The sequence below is a fragment of the Nycticebus coucang genome, chromosome 14, assembly GCF_027406575.1.
Source record: "Nycticebus coucang isolate mNycCou1 chromosome 14, mNycCou1.pri, whole genome shotgun sequence".
Taxonomy (NCBI): Eukaryota; Metazoa; Chordata; class Mammalia; order Primates; family Lorisidae; genus Nycticebus; species Nycticebus coucang.
This window is the reverse complement of record NC_069793.1, coordinates 13022057-13039072: the sequence shown is the minus strand read 5'-3', so window position 1 is coordinate 13039072 and position 17016 is coordinate 13022057. Positions and strand designations below refer to the sequence as shown.

Below are 17016 nucleotides of genomic sequence, written 5' to 3'. Positions count from 1 at the left end.
CTGCTACAGCTTGGGGACCAAGGCTGACTTTAGGACTATTCTTGGGGGATGGGGCTTGGCGGGGCACCTGCACTTGGCCTGGGCTGGGCAGGTGCTTGGCACTGTGCAGAGGGTGCATACCCAGGTGGGGTGGGTGTGCGGTGAAGATCAGGGAAGATGCGGGTGATGGATTCTGCCCTTCAGCACATTCTCTGTGTGCCCAGAGCCCACAGTGTGTCCACCGAGGGCATTTGGAAACTCGTGACCCCAGACGCGAGTCCTCTCCCGTGGAGCTTTCCTTCCTGGAACAGATGCATGGAGCAGACTTACCCATCTGTACCCACCTTCTAAATGGGTCCTCCCCAGCAAGAGTGTCCCCAGCCAGGGGAGACCCATGGCAGGTGGTCACAGACCCCCCTGGCAAGCTCTAAGGTGTGTGCAGTCATGAGGGAGGGCAGGTGTCATGTCTGAGCAAGTGGGGTAGACAGGCACGGTCTCTGGCCTCTTGGGACCTGGTGTTTCCTAGGGGACAGTGATCCTGTGGGGTCTCCCCAAGAAGGTGCTGGGGGTGTAGGGTGTTGTGCTGACCTTCCTTCCAAGATAATAAGCGTCCATGTGGGTCCCAGGGAAGCAAAAGGTGGGACTTTGCCAAGGCCAGGTTTCATCCTTAGAGGGCAGAACATGTGGTGTGCAGGTCCCTGAGTGGGGCTTGGCCTGGCATCTGCTGGGCTGACCGTATCCTGGGGCCCTGACTGGGCCCACTTGGAGGTCCCCTTCTTGAATTTGATGGGCAAGGAGATCTCTGGTGCAGCAGGGCACTTTGACCCCTTTCTGCTTCAGCTGATTGAAGTAGTGGGTTTTCCCTGTGATGATCAGCTGGACAAGAGAGCCACCACCATGGTGATTTTCCCGGCACCTCAGTGGGCCTTGAGGCTGGTCTGCCTAGCCCAGGCTGACTGCCTGGGCTAACACCCCATGTCCCCAAGAAGTGGTGTGCTGGTAAATATTTTTAGCTGGCTCTTGGAAAGGAGCAAAAACAGCTCTGCTCTATAGCAATTGCCAGTTTCTGTGGTATAAATATTCCCACCCAGAGCGGAGTCTCTGCAGCCTACCCTGAATGAGGTTCTTCTCTCCTCTTACCTAGACATGTCTGAGGTTGTCATATCTGTCCCCCAAGTCCCTTCTCTCCTGTGCAGAGGGAAGGTTGTCCCCATCCTCCCAGTCTCCTGCTGGCTCCTCTGAACAGCAAGTTGCTGTTTCAGGCTGGGCAGTGGCAAAGGCAAAGGCTGCGTGGTGAGACACTCCCTGCCCCCCATCTTCCCTTTCTCCTCTCCCCGCTCACTACCCCACACAGCAGAAATAGGGCTACAGAACTGTTCCTTGCTGTGACCTCTCTGCAGGGGCATCCTGGGCAGGGCCCAGCCCACTCCACATGGGCTGGTGCTGGGGGTCAAAGGTGCACGCTGGGTCCAAGGGCAGTTCCATGGAGGTGGTTTGAAACTTGGGAACAGAAGCAGCTGCAGTGCCTGGCCCCACAGAAAGCTCTGGGTCCCAGGACACCTGGGAGGGGCTCTCCTTTGTTATAGAGGGAAGCATCAAGGCTGAGAGAAATGAGTATGAGACCCCCAGCTTTGCTGCCCAGGGGTAGTAGGTGGCCACTACATAGGAGAGATAAAGCCTGCATTATCTCTCCTATGACATCCTGTCCCACCGAGGCCTCTGCCTGGGGACCTGTGGTCAGGGAGGAGACCTGAGGCTAAGAAGGGAGAGGTCTGTGTCAAGGCCCTGGAGCGGTAGGGGACGATTCCAGCAGAGGGGCCAAGCTGGCCAAACCTGAGAGCCTGACTCCTGTGGTAGGAGAATCTCCAAGACCCAAGTGGCTGTCCCCCAGAAAAATCTGCTTGCACTGCTATTGTCACCTCATGCCTCGCACCCCGCTGAGCTGAGAGTAGCCCAGATTGGCCAGATCTGGTCCCCTCTGCTTGGGCAGAGAGAAAGGATGGTCCTGGCTGTCCCAGTGAAGGGGAGACATGGCCAGGATGAGAGTAGCATCTCCTGAACCCAATCTGGGTCTTCTTTGCCCCTGTCCCAGCCGCAAATCTGTGGGATGGAGGCCGCTGGGCCGGGTTGTACCTGACAGGGCTCCCAAGAATGTCACTGTCAGAGATCTTGCAGGTCAAAGACTTGGTCCCTGGGATGCTAAAGGTGGCGTGGATGATCTTGTTTCTTAGTCTTTCCATCTACAAAGGGACATCACTGTTCCTTGCCTTTGCCAGAGAAAAGTGCCTGACACATGGGCTGTACGCTCCCACCACCTTATTTAAGTTACGCAGGCAGAGAAGGGACAGCTCACCTGCACATTTGGGGGCTTTGGGGTCAGAAAGGTCAGCGTGGTCTGCCTGAGAGCTAGAAGGTGTGAGATTGAAACCAAAACCCAACATGGCCTAGCACCAAAGCCCACAGATTTTCTACCTCGCCAACTGTTCTGTTTTGTTTTTTTTAAACTGGAAAAGTAAAACCTCCATATACGTCAACAACAAAAGCTCATAGGACCTTGGGCCATTCTTCCCTCTGCAGAGAAGCTTCAGTGAACAGCCTCTTCCTGGCCCTTGAGTCACCTTCTGTGAGGGAGGGGTTGGTCCTTTGGGTTCTGTCTGTCCCTTGCATTGGTGTTTAACATCTGACATGGGGTCCCTCCTTTTCTTATTGAGTAGGAGGCTGCCAGGCTGTGGACATCAGGATGGGCCTTTAGTTTTCCTGGTCCTTTGGTGCCGTAAACATCCTTGTAGATGTCCTAGGCCACAGCTCACCTCCCCAGAGCTCAGTCATAGCTCCCAGGAAACTGCAGAAGAAACTTCTCCAACCTGTACCCCAAAAGTCTCAGGGTTTCCCAAGTATAGCGAGAGGCTCAGTACCAGCTCCTCAGCCCTCAGTGTCAGAAACCTTGATGATTCAGAGGTGCCAAATGTGAGCCAGACCATAGAGACTTGGAATTTCTCTGGAGGCACCAGCACATCTGTTTGTCTTTTGGACATGCTTCAGGGGCAGCAGGAAAGTTATGAGCCCCTGGGCCTTGAGTGAGGGCTCTAGTCCTTTCTTTCCAGTATTTGTTGCTCCCCTGCTCTATACCAAGCACTGTGCCATGCACTGGAGGCACCGAGGGGTTGAGGGACTCAGTCTCTGTATTGGGGAGGGGGTCCTACCCCTGGGTGAGTGAGGGATGGTGGTCAGCCCTATTCGCCAGCCCTGTGGGGTCCTTCACCATCAGTCCTAGTACTATTTTCTGCTGAAATCCTCAGAATCCTTAGCACAGCATCCCAGGCTCTACCAAAGCAATGCAAGTTGTCAAGAAAATGACATGTTGTGCCATTTGGGCTGAGGCTACTGTTGCATTGGAAACAGTTTCATAAAAGATGCAGGTGTAGGGGCCTCAGTGGCTCTCTCTGAAACAGAAGGAGGCCAGATATAACAAGAAAGAGGACATAGTTGAGTTATAGTTGGTGTCCTTGAGTGGGTGCCAGAGGAGAGAAATGTCATTTCCAAAACTTCACAGGAGAGCTCCTTCCGCTCACTCTGGGACTTTAGATCAAGATGTCTCTTCACTGACTCTCCTCGTGGGCCTGGCCCCTCCACGTCCCTACCTCCTGCCTCCGTAGCAGGGCTACACCCAATGTGGCCGTGAAGACTGCCAGGTGCAAACCCAGCAGCATCTCAAAGCAGGTCTGGGGTTTTATCCCCTCCTGCTTGTCTGTAAAGTGAGGATAATAATAATTGCTTCATGGTTTAGGGGAAAGGATTAAGTGTCTTTAATAGCAATAAAGTGCTGAGCATAGTGCCAGGCCCTCAGACACCAAAAACAAACAAAAAAATGAAAACAAGGACTTGATTAAAGCAGTTTCAGTTGAACAAGAGCCATAGAACATGTTCTACACCTCTTCACATAAATATCATAGATACATTCTTATGATTCCATTTGTATAAAAATTTGATGTTGGAAAATTGGATGATGAGATCTTTTATTGATTTTGTTTTTATATATAGGTTCATTAAATAGTTTCTTTGAAGGATGGGTAATATGTGGATATTTTTAGGGGATGAAGCAATGGTATGAAGACCACGTTTTGTGACTTGTTTATCCCTAAGACCTGTTATATTTTAGTGGGATGCTGTCTTCATTTGTATTAACTGGCTATGTGAAAATTTTCCTGAGCTGATCTATATATACTAATAGAAAATTTCTTTTCTTTCTTTCTTTTTTTTTTTTTTAATTCTCAGCTCTTCAAGTACAATGTACCCATGTATGGATCTGTGTCAGGATTAAACCTACAATATTTTACGATATTTATGCAGAGACTTTTGAAATGTTTTTGGGAGATGACTGCCCAGTAACTGATGTTGACCCAGATGGGTACTATGAGTTTTTCTACCATCCTAGTGAATGCGGTATTATAACTCACGTAAGAGAAATAGCTATCTTACCTGAAACATGAGCCTCTTGTGATTCTTTCACCAGGCCCACAAATCAGATGTTACTTAGTTTCTATTTGTAATGTGACTGGACTTGTTTCTCTAATAGTTGCATTCGGAAAAGAAGATGGCTTGATCCCAGGAGTAGTTCAAGGCTAAACTGAGCCATGATTGTGCTACTCCAGTCTAGCCTAGACAATAAACAAGCTCTGTTTTAAAGCAAAAAGCAAAATACCAACCAAACAAAAAGTTGCCCTTGGGAGAAAGAAGGCTGTGCCAAGGGTAAAGCTGAGCTATGATGCAGACCCAAAGGCAGCTTTGGCTGACCCTGCAGAGAGCTTGTCATAGGGCTAGACTGGTTTCTAGCCACATGCCCATAATTCTTGCTGAACTGGCAAGGAGAAGTGGGCCACTCCAGTAAAGGCCTGTGGTCTTGGGCCAGATAGCTCTTGGCAACACAGTTGCCAGACTGAATTTTCTGGAGAAATTCAGAGCTGAAGGCTCTCTGGGGACTGAATTTCTAGCAACTGGGGCAACAAGCACTTAGGCTGGGGATCTGGAAAACACATTGCAGGTCCACCACGTAAGCTTTAGGGGGGAAAATCAGGGGAAATATTCATGTTTTCAAGGAAATGTGGGGGAGGGGGGAGAGATGATAGGTGTGAATTTCATTTTATCTCTATTTCTGTTTTCAAATTATCTAACAGAGGAACATGATCTATCTGAAGGAAATAAACATTATATTTAAAATTACATAATGAATATGATTACCTCTGATTAATTTTAACCTCCTATGGAGTCAGGGACCAGGCCCTCTACTGATAACTACATGCTAAATGTTATAGGAAAAGAATTCTATTGTCTTAACCCCCCATTTCACCCCCAAACAGGTATTGTTCCTGTTAGGCATATATTATATGCTGAAAGCTTCAAAAACTTCAACGTTGTTCCTTGTTACCATGATCACTGCTATCTTAGAAATAAAACAGATTGAATTGTTTAAACAGAATTTCCGAGGGCTCATGATGAGTAGAGGCAGCTCTGAGATTCCAAAGGATTCATAGGGACCTTAAAAGTCCATACTCTCTCTGAGTGAGCAATACTGCAGCCGTGGCCGTGCTCCTCAAGCGGTAGCATGCACAGAGGCTGTCTCCAGTATGAATCACTAACATCCTTTCTCTCTAAGCTAACAAGGGTTGCTTGCCTGTTATGCGCCAGCATTATGCTGGATTTTAACCTATCTATCCCTTTAGAAAATGGCCCCCCTTTTTTTTTCCATGAGCGGATGCTTTTTATAGTTTAGTGAGAGTGTGACCAGGTTTAGAGAGCTTGAAGTATTAATCAATCTGTGTTCAAATGCCTTTACATTACCTGAGTAAGTATCAATCTGTATTCAATTGCCTTTACATTTACATCTGTTTAAAATCTGTGTCTCCTTAGGCTTTCCAGAATTTTCTTCTGTTTAGAACTAAAATCTTGTACTTTCCAAGCGATGGCACCATGGAAACTGAAATGCCTGTGAGGTGTGTCACGCGTAGGTGAGTGCAACAGGCCAGACTTCTGCCCTGGGCCCTGGCTTCATCTTTACCTTCCAGATAAACCTCCCCACCCCAAACCTGAAAGATGAAATGACAAAAACAGGGGTAGGTGTGGGGGAGACACCAAACCCTACCAGGGACATAAATCCCTTGATCCCTGTCCCTGTATCCTTCTAACGTTATTGCTATTATCCCCTGCCATGTATGAATATTAGGAATGCTGAAAAATGAAATGACTTACTTTTGATACCATTGTCAGAGTTACTGAAAATCTGACAGATCTTAGGCGAACAAATCAAGTTATTTAGTTTTAATTAAACTTGAACCCATATTGAAGGTTCCTGAATGCCATAAACAAAAATAAAGTTGAAAAGCTACACAAACTCATTAGTGAGTTGAGATCAGGGTGTACTGTGATGGGCGAGGGGAAGAGAGATGGACAGATTTGAGCAGCATCTCTGGGTAAAGATTCTTTTTTATGCCTTATGAGTTGACCTTCTTGAGAAAGCCTAAGACAATTAGTCTTTAGATTAATAAGAACTATGATCAGGTCTTAGCAAAAGTGTACTATACTTGGCAGGACTTTCTTATAGACAATTTTTGTATTAGGATTTTATCATTAATTTCCAAACCTAAACATTTTTCTCCTCAGTAATTAGAGAAGAGACACACTACATGGTGTTCTTCCCACAGATTGCTGTTATTAATAATTATTAACACTAACCACTTACTGTATGCTGACACTGATCTAAGCATTTTACTTGTAAGAATGCATTAATTCACAATTAGTGTAACCTGGTTTCTTGTACCCTCAATGAATCCCCAACTATCTATATAGATAATTAAATAGGCTCCAAATTAAAAGGGGAAAAAAAAAGAATGCATTAATTTCTCATGGCAAATACATGAGGTAGATGTTGGATTTTTATTGCTGTTATTTTTTTTTTCCAGACACGGTGTCCAATTATGTTACCCCACAGGACGGTGTCAAAACTGTCCTGGAGACCATGGGCAATCAGCTGCAGTAGATTCTTCTATGCCAGTAGATTCCTCTACGTCAGTGGATTACTCTATGCTAAATTCCAGGTGAGAAAATCAAAGCACAGAGGAATTAAATTACTTGCCCAAGATCATTTGCTGGCAGGTGGTGGAACCAGGAAGTGAACCCACAGGTCCGGTTTATAAGCTAAGGCCTCAAAGCAGCACAAACATTGCCTGTGATGTTCTGGAAATACACGCAGAAGTCAATTCATCTACTAGCAATGGGAGTTCGGTCCCAAGTACAGCCTTGTCAATGCTGGGATCTCAGTCGATCTTGTGTCTCCTGTGATATTTCTCTATTTTCTTCTGATTGTAGGCAGCAACCTTATTCAAATGAAGTTCATGGGAGACATAATGAAACTGGCAGTGTAACCCAACAGGAATCAAGGGGCAGAATTCACACTGAGAAAGAAGACATGGAAGTTGCTTCTGCAACGCAATCTGGGTGAGGATACTCAACACTGGCATCTTTTGTTTTTTGTCCAGGCATGTCCTAGATACCCACTGATAGAATTGTCAAGGAAATGGCATGTGTTTGTCTTAAAGTGCTTTCTGTGTAAAGAGCTTCCAGTTCAGAATTGGCAAATCCATGCCTACCTGTGTTTGATGAAGGTATTGCGGATCATGGTGCTCTTGTTAATCTTTTACTAACTGGTAGGAACCCACAGAAATAAGAGCTGTTCCTCTTGGCATCATGTAAAATATTATGATTCATTTAAAGATAAGATACCTATCAATTCCAACATGAATAAAATTCTGAATCATAATAAATGAGCATTAATACTGAGCCTCCCTAGTGGCTTAGCTACATTGGTAGCAACTGGGAAAGTGAACTCAAAAGTGTCATAAACCCTGGTTGCAGTTTCTTTGAGAAAGGACCAAATGCCTACAAATTAGTACAGTTTTTTGTTCTTGGAGTTCCATATAAGGTTTTATTGTGAAAAATCCATATGTTAAGATTTGGCTATTCATTAAGGGATGGAGCTGTATTTCTTTTTTCATGTAGTTATTTCTTTTATTTTTATTTTTTTATTAATATTAAATCATAGCTGTGCACATTAATGCGATCATGGGTCACCATACATTGGTTTTATAAACAGTTTGACACATTTTCATCACACTGGTTAATATATAGCCTTCCTGGCATTTTCTTAGTTATTGTGTTAAGACAGTTATATTCTACATTTACTAAGTTTCACATGTATCCTTGTAAGATGCACCGCAGGTGTAATCCCACCTATCACCCTCCCTCCGGTCATCCTCCCCTCCTCCTGCCCCTCCCTCTCCCCTTTCCCCAAATCTTAGGTTATAACTGGGTTATAGCTTTCATATGAAAGCCATAAATTAGTTTCATAGTAGGGCTAGGTACATTGGATACTTTTTCTTCCATTCTTGAGATACTTTACTAAGAGGAATATGTTCCAGCTCCATCCATGTAAACATGAAAGAGTTAAAGTCTCCATATTTCTTTAAGGCTGCATAATATTCCATGCTGTACATACACCACAGTTTATTAATCCATTCGTGGATCGATGGGCACTTGGACTTTTTCCATGACTTAGCAATTGTGAATTGGGCTGCAATAAACATTCTGGTGCAAATATCTTTGTTGTAATGTGATTTTTGGTCTTCTGGGTATGTACCTAGTAGAGGAATTATAGGATTGAATGGCAGATATATTTTTAGATCTCTAAGTGTTCTCCAAACATCTTTCCAAAAGGAATGTATTAATTTGCACTCCCACCAGCCGTGCAGAAGTGTTCCCTTTTCTCCAAATCCACACCAACATCTCTGATCTTGAGATTTTGTGATATGGGCTAATCTTACTGGAGTTAGATGACATCTCAAAGTAGTTTTCATTTGCATTTCTCTGATGATTAAAGATGCTGAGCATTTTTTCATATGTCTGTAGGCTGTGAGCCTGTCTTCTTCAGAGAAGTTTCTGTTCAAGTCCCTTGCCCAGCCTGTGATGGGATCACTTGTTCTTTTCTTACTTATACGTTTGAGTTCTCTATGGATTCTGGTTATTAAACCTTTGTTGGAGACATAACCTACAAATATCTTCTCACATTCTGAGGGCTGTCTGTGTGCTTTACTTACTGTGTTCTTGGCTGTGCAGAAGACTTTTAGTTTGATCAGGTCCCAATGGTGTATTTTTGAAGCTGCTTCAATTGCCAAGGGGGTCCTCCTCATAAAATATTTGCCCAGACCAATTTCTTCAAGAGTTTTCCTTACACTTTCTTCTAGTATTTCTATAGTTTAATGTCTTAAGTTTAAATCTTCAAACAAGTGAGAGTCTATCTTAGTCAATGGTGAAAGGTGTGGGTCCAGTTTCAGTCTTCTACTGGTTGCCAGCCAGTTCACCCAGCACCATTCGTTAAATAGGGAATCTTTTCCCCACTGAATGTTTTTAATGGCTTGTCAAAGATCAAATAAGGGTAAGTAGCTGAATTCATCTCTTAGTTCTCTATTCTGTTCCAGACATCTACTTCTCTGTTTTTGTGCCAGTACCATGCTGTTTTGATCACAATCAATTTATAGTATAAGGTCCGGTAGCAGGATTCCTCCTGCTTTGTTTTTATTTCTGAGTAATGTCTTGGCTATTCAAGCTTTTTTCTGATTCCATATAAAATGAAGTCTTATTTTTTCAAGATCTTTAAAGTATGACAGTGGAGCTTTAATAGGGATTGCATTAAAATTGTAAATTGCTTTGGGTAGTATAGACATTTTAACAATGTTGATTCTTCCCAGCCATGAGCATGGTATGTTTTTCCATTTGTTAACGTTTTCAGGTATTTCTTTTCTTAGAGTTTTATAGGTCTCTTTATAGAGATCTTTCCATGTCTTTTGTTAGATAAACTCCCAAATATTTCATCTTCTTTGGCACTACTGTGAATGGAATAGAGTCTTTAACTGTTTTTTCAGCTTGACTATTAGTATACATAAAGGCTACTGATTTATGAATGTTGATTTTGTAACCTGAGACACTGCTGTATTCCTTGATCACTTCTAAAAGTTTTGCAGTAGAATCCCTGGTGTTTTCCAGATATACAATTATATCATCTGCGAAGGGTGAAAGTTTGATCTCTTCTGACCCTATATGGATACCCTTGATCACCTTTTCTTCCCTAATTGCGATGGCTAAAACTTCCATCACAATGTTAAAGAGCAGTGGAGACAATGGGCAGCCTTGTCTGGTTCCTGATCTGAGTAGAAATGATTTCAGTTTAATTCCATTCAATATGATATTGGCTGTGGGTTTGCTGTAGATGGACTCTATCAGTTTAAGAAATGTGCCTTCTATACCAATTTTCTTAAGTGTTCTGATCATGAAGGGATGCTGTATATTATCAAAAGCTTTTTCTGTGTTAATTGAGAGAATCATATGGTCTTTGGTTTTTAATTTATGTGCTGAATTGTACTTATAGATTTACATATATTAAACCAGCCTTGACACCCTGGGATAAAAGCAATTTGGTCATGATGTATAATTTGTTTGATATGTTTGTTAGGATCTTGTTCAATATTTTTGCATCTATATTCATTAGTGATATTGGTCTATAATTTTCTTTTCTTGTTGGGTCTTTTCCTGGTTTGGAGATCAGGGTGATGTTTGCTTCATAGAATGTGTGGGGTAGTCTTCCTTCTTTTTGTACATTTTGGAACAGGTTGAGTAATATAGGTACTAATTCCTCTTTAAAGGTTTGGTAGAATTCTGCTGTGAAGCCATCTGAACCTGGGCTTTTCTTTTTAGAGAGATCTTTTATGGTTGATGCTATTTCAGAACTTGATATTGGCATGTTCAACATTTCCACTTGATTCTGGCTAAGTCTTGGAAGGTGACGTGCTTCCAAGTATTGGTCAATTTTATTCAGATTTTCATATTTCTGAGAATAATGTTTCTTGTAATATTCATTAAGGATTTTTTGAATTTCTGAGGAGTCTGTTTTGAATTTCTGTTTCGTCTTTGTCATTTCTGATTGATGAAATTAGAGATTTTACTCTTTTTTTCCTGGTTAGGTTAGCCAAAGGTTTATCTATTTTATTGACCTTTTCAAAAAACCAACTTTTTGATTTCTTGATCTGTTGTATAATTCTTTTGTTTTCAATTTCATTTAATTCTGCTCTAATTTTGGTTATTTCTTTTCTTGTACTGGGTTTGGGGTTGGAATGTTCTTCCTTTTCCAGTTTCTTGAGATGTCCCATTAAGTTGTTAACTTCCTCTCTCTCCGTTCTCTTGACGAAGACTTGTATTGCTACAAATTTCCCTCCTAGGACTGCCTTTGCAGTATCCCAGAGGTTCTGATAATTCATGTCTTCATTGTCATTTTGTTCCAAAAATTTGGCAATTTCCTTCTTAATCGCATCTCTGACCCAGGTATCATTCAGCATAAGGTTATTTAACTTCCATGTTTTTGTATGAGTATGCTGATTTCTGTTACTGAGTTCAACTTTTATTCCATGGTGGTCCAAGAGGATGCAAGGAATAATTTCTATTCCTTTAAATTTACTGAGGTTAGACTTGTGACCTAAGATGTGATTGATTTTGGATTATGTTCCCTGGGCTGATGAGAAGTATGTGTATTCAGTTTTGTTGGGATGAAATGTTCTGTAGATGTCTGTAAATCCAAATGTTGGATGGTTAGGTTTAAATGTAAAATTTCTCTGCTCAGGTTCTTATTGGAGGATCTATCCAGCACTGCTAAAGGAGTGTTGAAATCTCTGACTATTATGAAACTGGAGGAAATCAAGTTGCTTATGTGTGTTAGAATTTCTCTTATAAATTGAGGCGCATTCTGGTTGGGTGCATAAATATTCATAATTGAAATCTCTTCATATTGAGTATTACCCTTAACAAATATGTAGTGACCGTTCTTATCTTTCTTTACTTTTGCTGGTTTAAAGACTTTTGTGTTTGCAAATAAAATTGTAACACCTGCTTTTTTCTGATTACCATTTGCCTGAAATATGGATGACCATCTTTTCAACCTGAGTCTATATTTATCTTTTAAGGTAAGATGTGACTCTTGTATGAAGCAAATATCTGGCCTGTTGGCTAACCTGTGCCTCTTTAGAGGACAGTTTAAGCCGTTCACATTAACGGAGAATGTTGATAGGTCTAGTAAAATTTTGGTTATTGAGTTTTTCGAAAGTCCAGTGGACAATTTTAATCAGTTCGCCCTTGTGGAGTTTGATCAAAAGTTTCTGAGTAAGTTTATTTTTGTGGTAGAGGATTGTGCTGGTCATTATGGAGGATAGGTCTGAGAATATCCTGGAGAACTGGTTTGGTTATGGCAAATTTCTTCAACATATGAATATCATTAAAGTATTTAATTTCTCCATCATAAATGAAACTCAGTTTTGCTGGATACAGTATCTGGGGTTGAATGTTATTTTGCTTTTGGAGATTAAAATTCGATGACCATCCTCTTCTGGCTTGAAAGGTTTCAGCAGAGAGATCTGCAGTCATTCTAATATTCTTCCCCTTGTAGGTAATAGATTTTTTGCGTCTAGCTGCTTTCAGAATTTTCTCCTTCATATTGACATAATTACTTCATAATTACTTCATAATTACTGAAGTTAATTATGATATGCCTGGGGGGATGTCTTATTCAGATTGAGTCATGCTGGGGTTCTGAAACTGTCTGATATCTGGATTTCAGAATCTCTTGACATCTGGAAAATCTTCTTTCATAATTTCATGGAGAAGGGCCTCTGTGCCTTGTGAGGCCACTTCATCACTTTCAGGGATTCCAATGAGGCAGATATTACCCTTCTTTGAATTATCCCAGAGCTCTCTGAGAGAATGATCCATTTTTGCTCTCCATTTCTCCTCCTCTTTGAGAGTTTAGGAGCCTTCAAATGCCTTGTCTTCAATGTCAGAAATCTTTTCTTCTGCCTGCTCCACTTCGTTACTGAGGGATTCTACTGTATTTTTCAGATCTTTGAGGGCTGCAAATTCTTGCTTCAGTGCATCAAAATCTTTGGTGGTTTTTGTCTTTATTTATTTATTTATTTATTTATTTATTTTGTAGAGACAGAGTCTCACATTATGGCCCTCAGTAGAGTGCCGTGGCCTCACACAACTCACAGCAACCTCCAACTCCTGGGCTTAAGCGATTCTCTTGCCTCAGCCTCCCAAGTAGCTGGGACTACAGGTGCCCGCCACAACGCCTGGCTATTTTTTTGGTTGCAGTTTGGCCGGGGCCGGGTTTGAACCCACCACCCTCGGTATATGGGGCCGGCGCCTTACTGACTGAGCCACAGGCGCCACCCGGTTTTTGTCTTTAAATTCTTTAAATTCTTGAGTCAATTTTTGAATTTCTCCTCGAATTTCTAATTCCGACTTTTGAATTGCTTTTCAGATTTCTAATTCCAAATTTTCCTCCATTCTGTTAATCTTGTTTGCAATCCAAATTCTGAATTCGATTTCTGACATCTTGGTCAGCTGTTTATGAATGGGATCTTCAGTTACATCTGCCATGTCTTTCCTTGGGGGGGTTGATCTATTCTAGTTATTCATGTTACCAGAGTTTTTACGCTGATTGCACCTCATGATTACTTTACACTGTTTGATTTATTTTTTATTTTTATTTTTTTCACCTGGAGCCTTGTCGAGGACTCATGCAGTGCTATAGCCTGTGATGTCGGGGACCTATTTGATGTGGTGAGGCTAATTGGTTGTCTTGTTTTCAGCTGGTCTCTGTTCACCCCTAGTGAAAGAGTTACTCTGGTTTGAAATGTCAACTGTAGAGAAATACCAGCAATTATGTCACCCCACCCTCCATAGGCAACAATTGGAAAAGGAAAATCAAACCTTCCTACAACCACACACCCAGGGCACCACTTGAATAGTCCTCAGGTGACTGGCTCAGTTCAAAAGGTCCAAATCAATTGTCTCAGTCAGCACCTGTCTCAGGTGGGTGAATTTAAAAGGTGTCTGGCAACTGGACTACAGGGGTCTGGTGATAACTCAAATATGACTTGCTCCTGTGCTCCGTGAAGTCCGGAGGACCCACCCAGCAAATAGATTAGTCTGGAAAGGTTGATTCCTCCTTCCCCAGCTTGCAGCTCTGTCACACCCAGTCACTGGTAGCCCTGCAGGGCTGTGACCCAGTCAGTTGTCTCCAGTGAGCAGATACTCCAGAGGTTTCCACCTGTCTAAATCACAACTCTGTGTCTGCTCAGCCAGGCCGCTGCTCTCTGCCTCTATCCAGCAGGGGGTGGTGAGGCCTGTTAACCTTGGGCACTTGATGGAGTCTGGGGGGGGTGTTCCCTCAGTTCCAGCCCCACCCTTGATTGATGTTACTGGCAGAATAGAACAGCCCTGTGGGAGTTTGTTTCTATCCCTGCTAAATTCCTCTGTAGAAGAAGGGCTGATTTGAGTTCCCAGAACCTGTGCCTCAGGACCTGTCTTTACTCCTGCAGGTTTGAAATCGCAGCACTGTTAGCTGTCAGCTCTAGCCTCCTGTCCTCCTTTGTCTATAGGCTGATGATCTCCTGAGGGCCAGGTGTGTCTTATGCTCAGTAAAATGGTCCTCTTGGTCAGCCCTTCCCTGGGAGTTTCCCGGCTCTGCACATGCGTTTTCTAGTCCCCATGTTCTGCCCAGGCCAGTACCGCCTCAGGCAAACCCTTTACTCATGGAGCATGTGTTTCAGTCCCAGATGTGTTCCGCAGTGGTTGCCATCTGAGAAGATGCCCGGCCTCCTCTGGTTGCCCAGGGAGACGGGGGAGTGGCTTCGGGAAATCCAGGGGTGGGCCTTGTTGCAAAAGACGGCTGCTGCTCTGCATCTTGGGGCACTGCCGCTCTGGCATCATTCCCTCTCAGCCTACTGTCATCTCCTCACTCTCATGTGCAGAATCAGCACTATCCAGCTGCAGTCCCTATCCTGTCCACACCTCTTGAGAAATCACCCAAGAATCTGGATTCCTGGGGGACAGGCCTCCAGACCTCAGAGTGAGAGTGGAGGGCAGTTCTGGGAACTCAGAATTGCAGGTCATAAAACCAAGTTCGTTGAGACCAAATGAGCAAATAAACAAATATAAAGGCTACCAGACACAGAAGCCCATAGATGCACAGACGGAGATACATAGACATACAGACAACACCCACAACAACAGCAACAAAAAACAACTACAATAAAAATAGTGATAATCATAAAATAATTGAAAAAAAGAAAAAAGTGGTGTTCATAAAAAATTAAAAAAGAATAAAGGAGAAATTAAAAATAGAAAAAAATAGGAATAAAAAATATATCTATTAAAAAAAATTAACAATAGCTCCTCCAAGAAAATGGTGAGGAAAAAACAGAACAAAAAAAGAAAAGCACCAACCACAAAAATATTATTCTTGTATATATGTAGAAATATACATCTTTATGTATGATGTAGGGATCAACTTTTGTAGGAATATATTTATAATGCAATACACTTTCTGGACACCAGGTGGCACTGTGAGTGGTTCCCAGGCTTATACCTGATTTACAGTTCATACTGTTACCATGGTAACCACCCTCCTGGACGATCACCATTTTGGAGTTTCTGTAAAAGTTTGTCACCTAACTATTGTGCAACCTCAGCTGCTCTGTGCCAGACGGCACTCCTATCTGACTTCCCTACTCAGTGCAGGAGTCCACGCTTCATAAATATTTCCACTCTGCTCTCACATTCTCCTGCAAACTGGCAACTGCAATCGGCTGTGGGGGAGGGTGTTGGCTGCTGAAGGGTCGGCTGGAGTGCTCGGGGACCTAATTCTCAGTTTTGTGATTCAGAGTCTCCCTTTTGAATCAGGACTTTTGAGTCCAGCCACCCACCAGTTCACCATGCAGCCTGAACTGCCAACCCCCTCCAACATTCCCCCCCAGGAATGCTCCAGTCTATTTAATCACTCTTGTTGTTCTGGGGGACAGTGCCCGCCATTTTGGATAGTTCAAAATGTCTGTTTCCTGGAACCCATAATTTCCTGGATGGGATCCCTTCCCTTCAATTTTCCATTGGGTTGCCCAGCTGCCTGTGGTTTTGAGTGGCTCTCCTTTCGTGTGCCACCCTCAGCTCAGGAATAATTTTCATCAATTGGGTTTTGCCAGTAATTGCAAGCTGCTGTCCTCTGTAAGGGAGGGGCCTGCTGGCCAGCATGGCCAAGCAGGGAAAAATCTCTGCAGGAGAGTCTGTGGTTTTAAATTACCCCTCATATACAGCAATCCACCAATTTGCTGAGTGTCTCCAGCTGTTCGTCCACACCAGTAATCCATGTGCCGGAAAGCTCCAGACTCTCTTCCTCTCACCTGATGACTTGGGAGAGCTGGGCTACAGGTCCATCCCATCTGCCATGATGCTCCACCTCGATGGATCTGTATCTTACAGGGAATAAGCAGGGTTGTCCTAGAATATCTGGGATGTACTTCACATCTTAAAGAGTAAAAGTACCCTTATTCACTTACACATGTGTTGAACTTGAATCCTTATATACTTAAGGATATGGTATTAAGGACAACATTTACTGTGTCATTCTCTTCCTCCCTCACCTCTATTCTATACCTGGCTTTACTTATGAATTATGGGTTCTTGGAAGTAGCTGAGAAATGTTTACACCAGGGCCTAAATTTTACTGTCTTTTTTCCATTTCAGCAAGAATGTGAATGTTAATTTCCCCTGTGTGTCAAATGATGGACTTCACTGCAAGAGAAGAAACTGGGTTGTTTGCCTCATTATTGAGAAGGAATTTGGAATGTCTACCATGTTTGCACAGGACTGAGGATGTATAATGTGCTCCTTTGTAGAAATCCAAGGAGCAGGAATGAGATTTAATAACTCACATATTTTAAAATTCTAATTTATAATTTTCAATAAAATGGCATGATGCCTTTTTATGTTCTTTTAAAAACTGGAGCTGCTCCTGCTTTGAACTTTATGGAGTCTTATTTGTGAATAAAGTTTGAACTATTACATGGCTGTTTGTAATTTTTGAAGAGCTGAGTTACATGTAATTTT

The 17016-nt window shown here is 42.8% G+C and overlaps 1 protein-coding gene across 2 annotated transcripts in view; it reads left to right on the top strand.

Annotated features, from left to right (window-relative positions):
* OOSP1 (oocyte secreted protein 1) overlaps window positions 1-16823 on the top strand; it is a 61242-nt gene extending 44419 nt beyond the window's left edge. For both annotated transcript variants that reach the window (XM_053559732.1, XM_053559733.1), the window contains exons 2-6: window positions 4255-4436; window positions 5887-5984; window positions 6936-7070; window positions 7342-7470; window positions 16654-16823. In XM_053559732.1, the coding sequence (XP_053415707.1) occupies window positions 4341-4436; window positions 5887-5984; window positions 6936-7070; window positions 7342-7470; window positions 16654-16780 (585 nt within the window). In that variant the 5' untranslated portion in view covers window positions 4255-4340 and the 3' untranslated portion in view covers window positions 16781-16823. The remainder of the gene's footprint in view (window positions 1-4254; window positions 4437-5886; window positions 5985-6935; window positions 7071-7341; window positions 7471-16653) is intronic.
* Window positions 16824-17016: the final 193 nt, after the last annotated feature.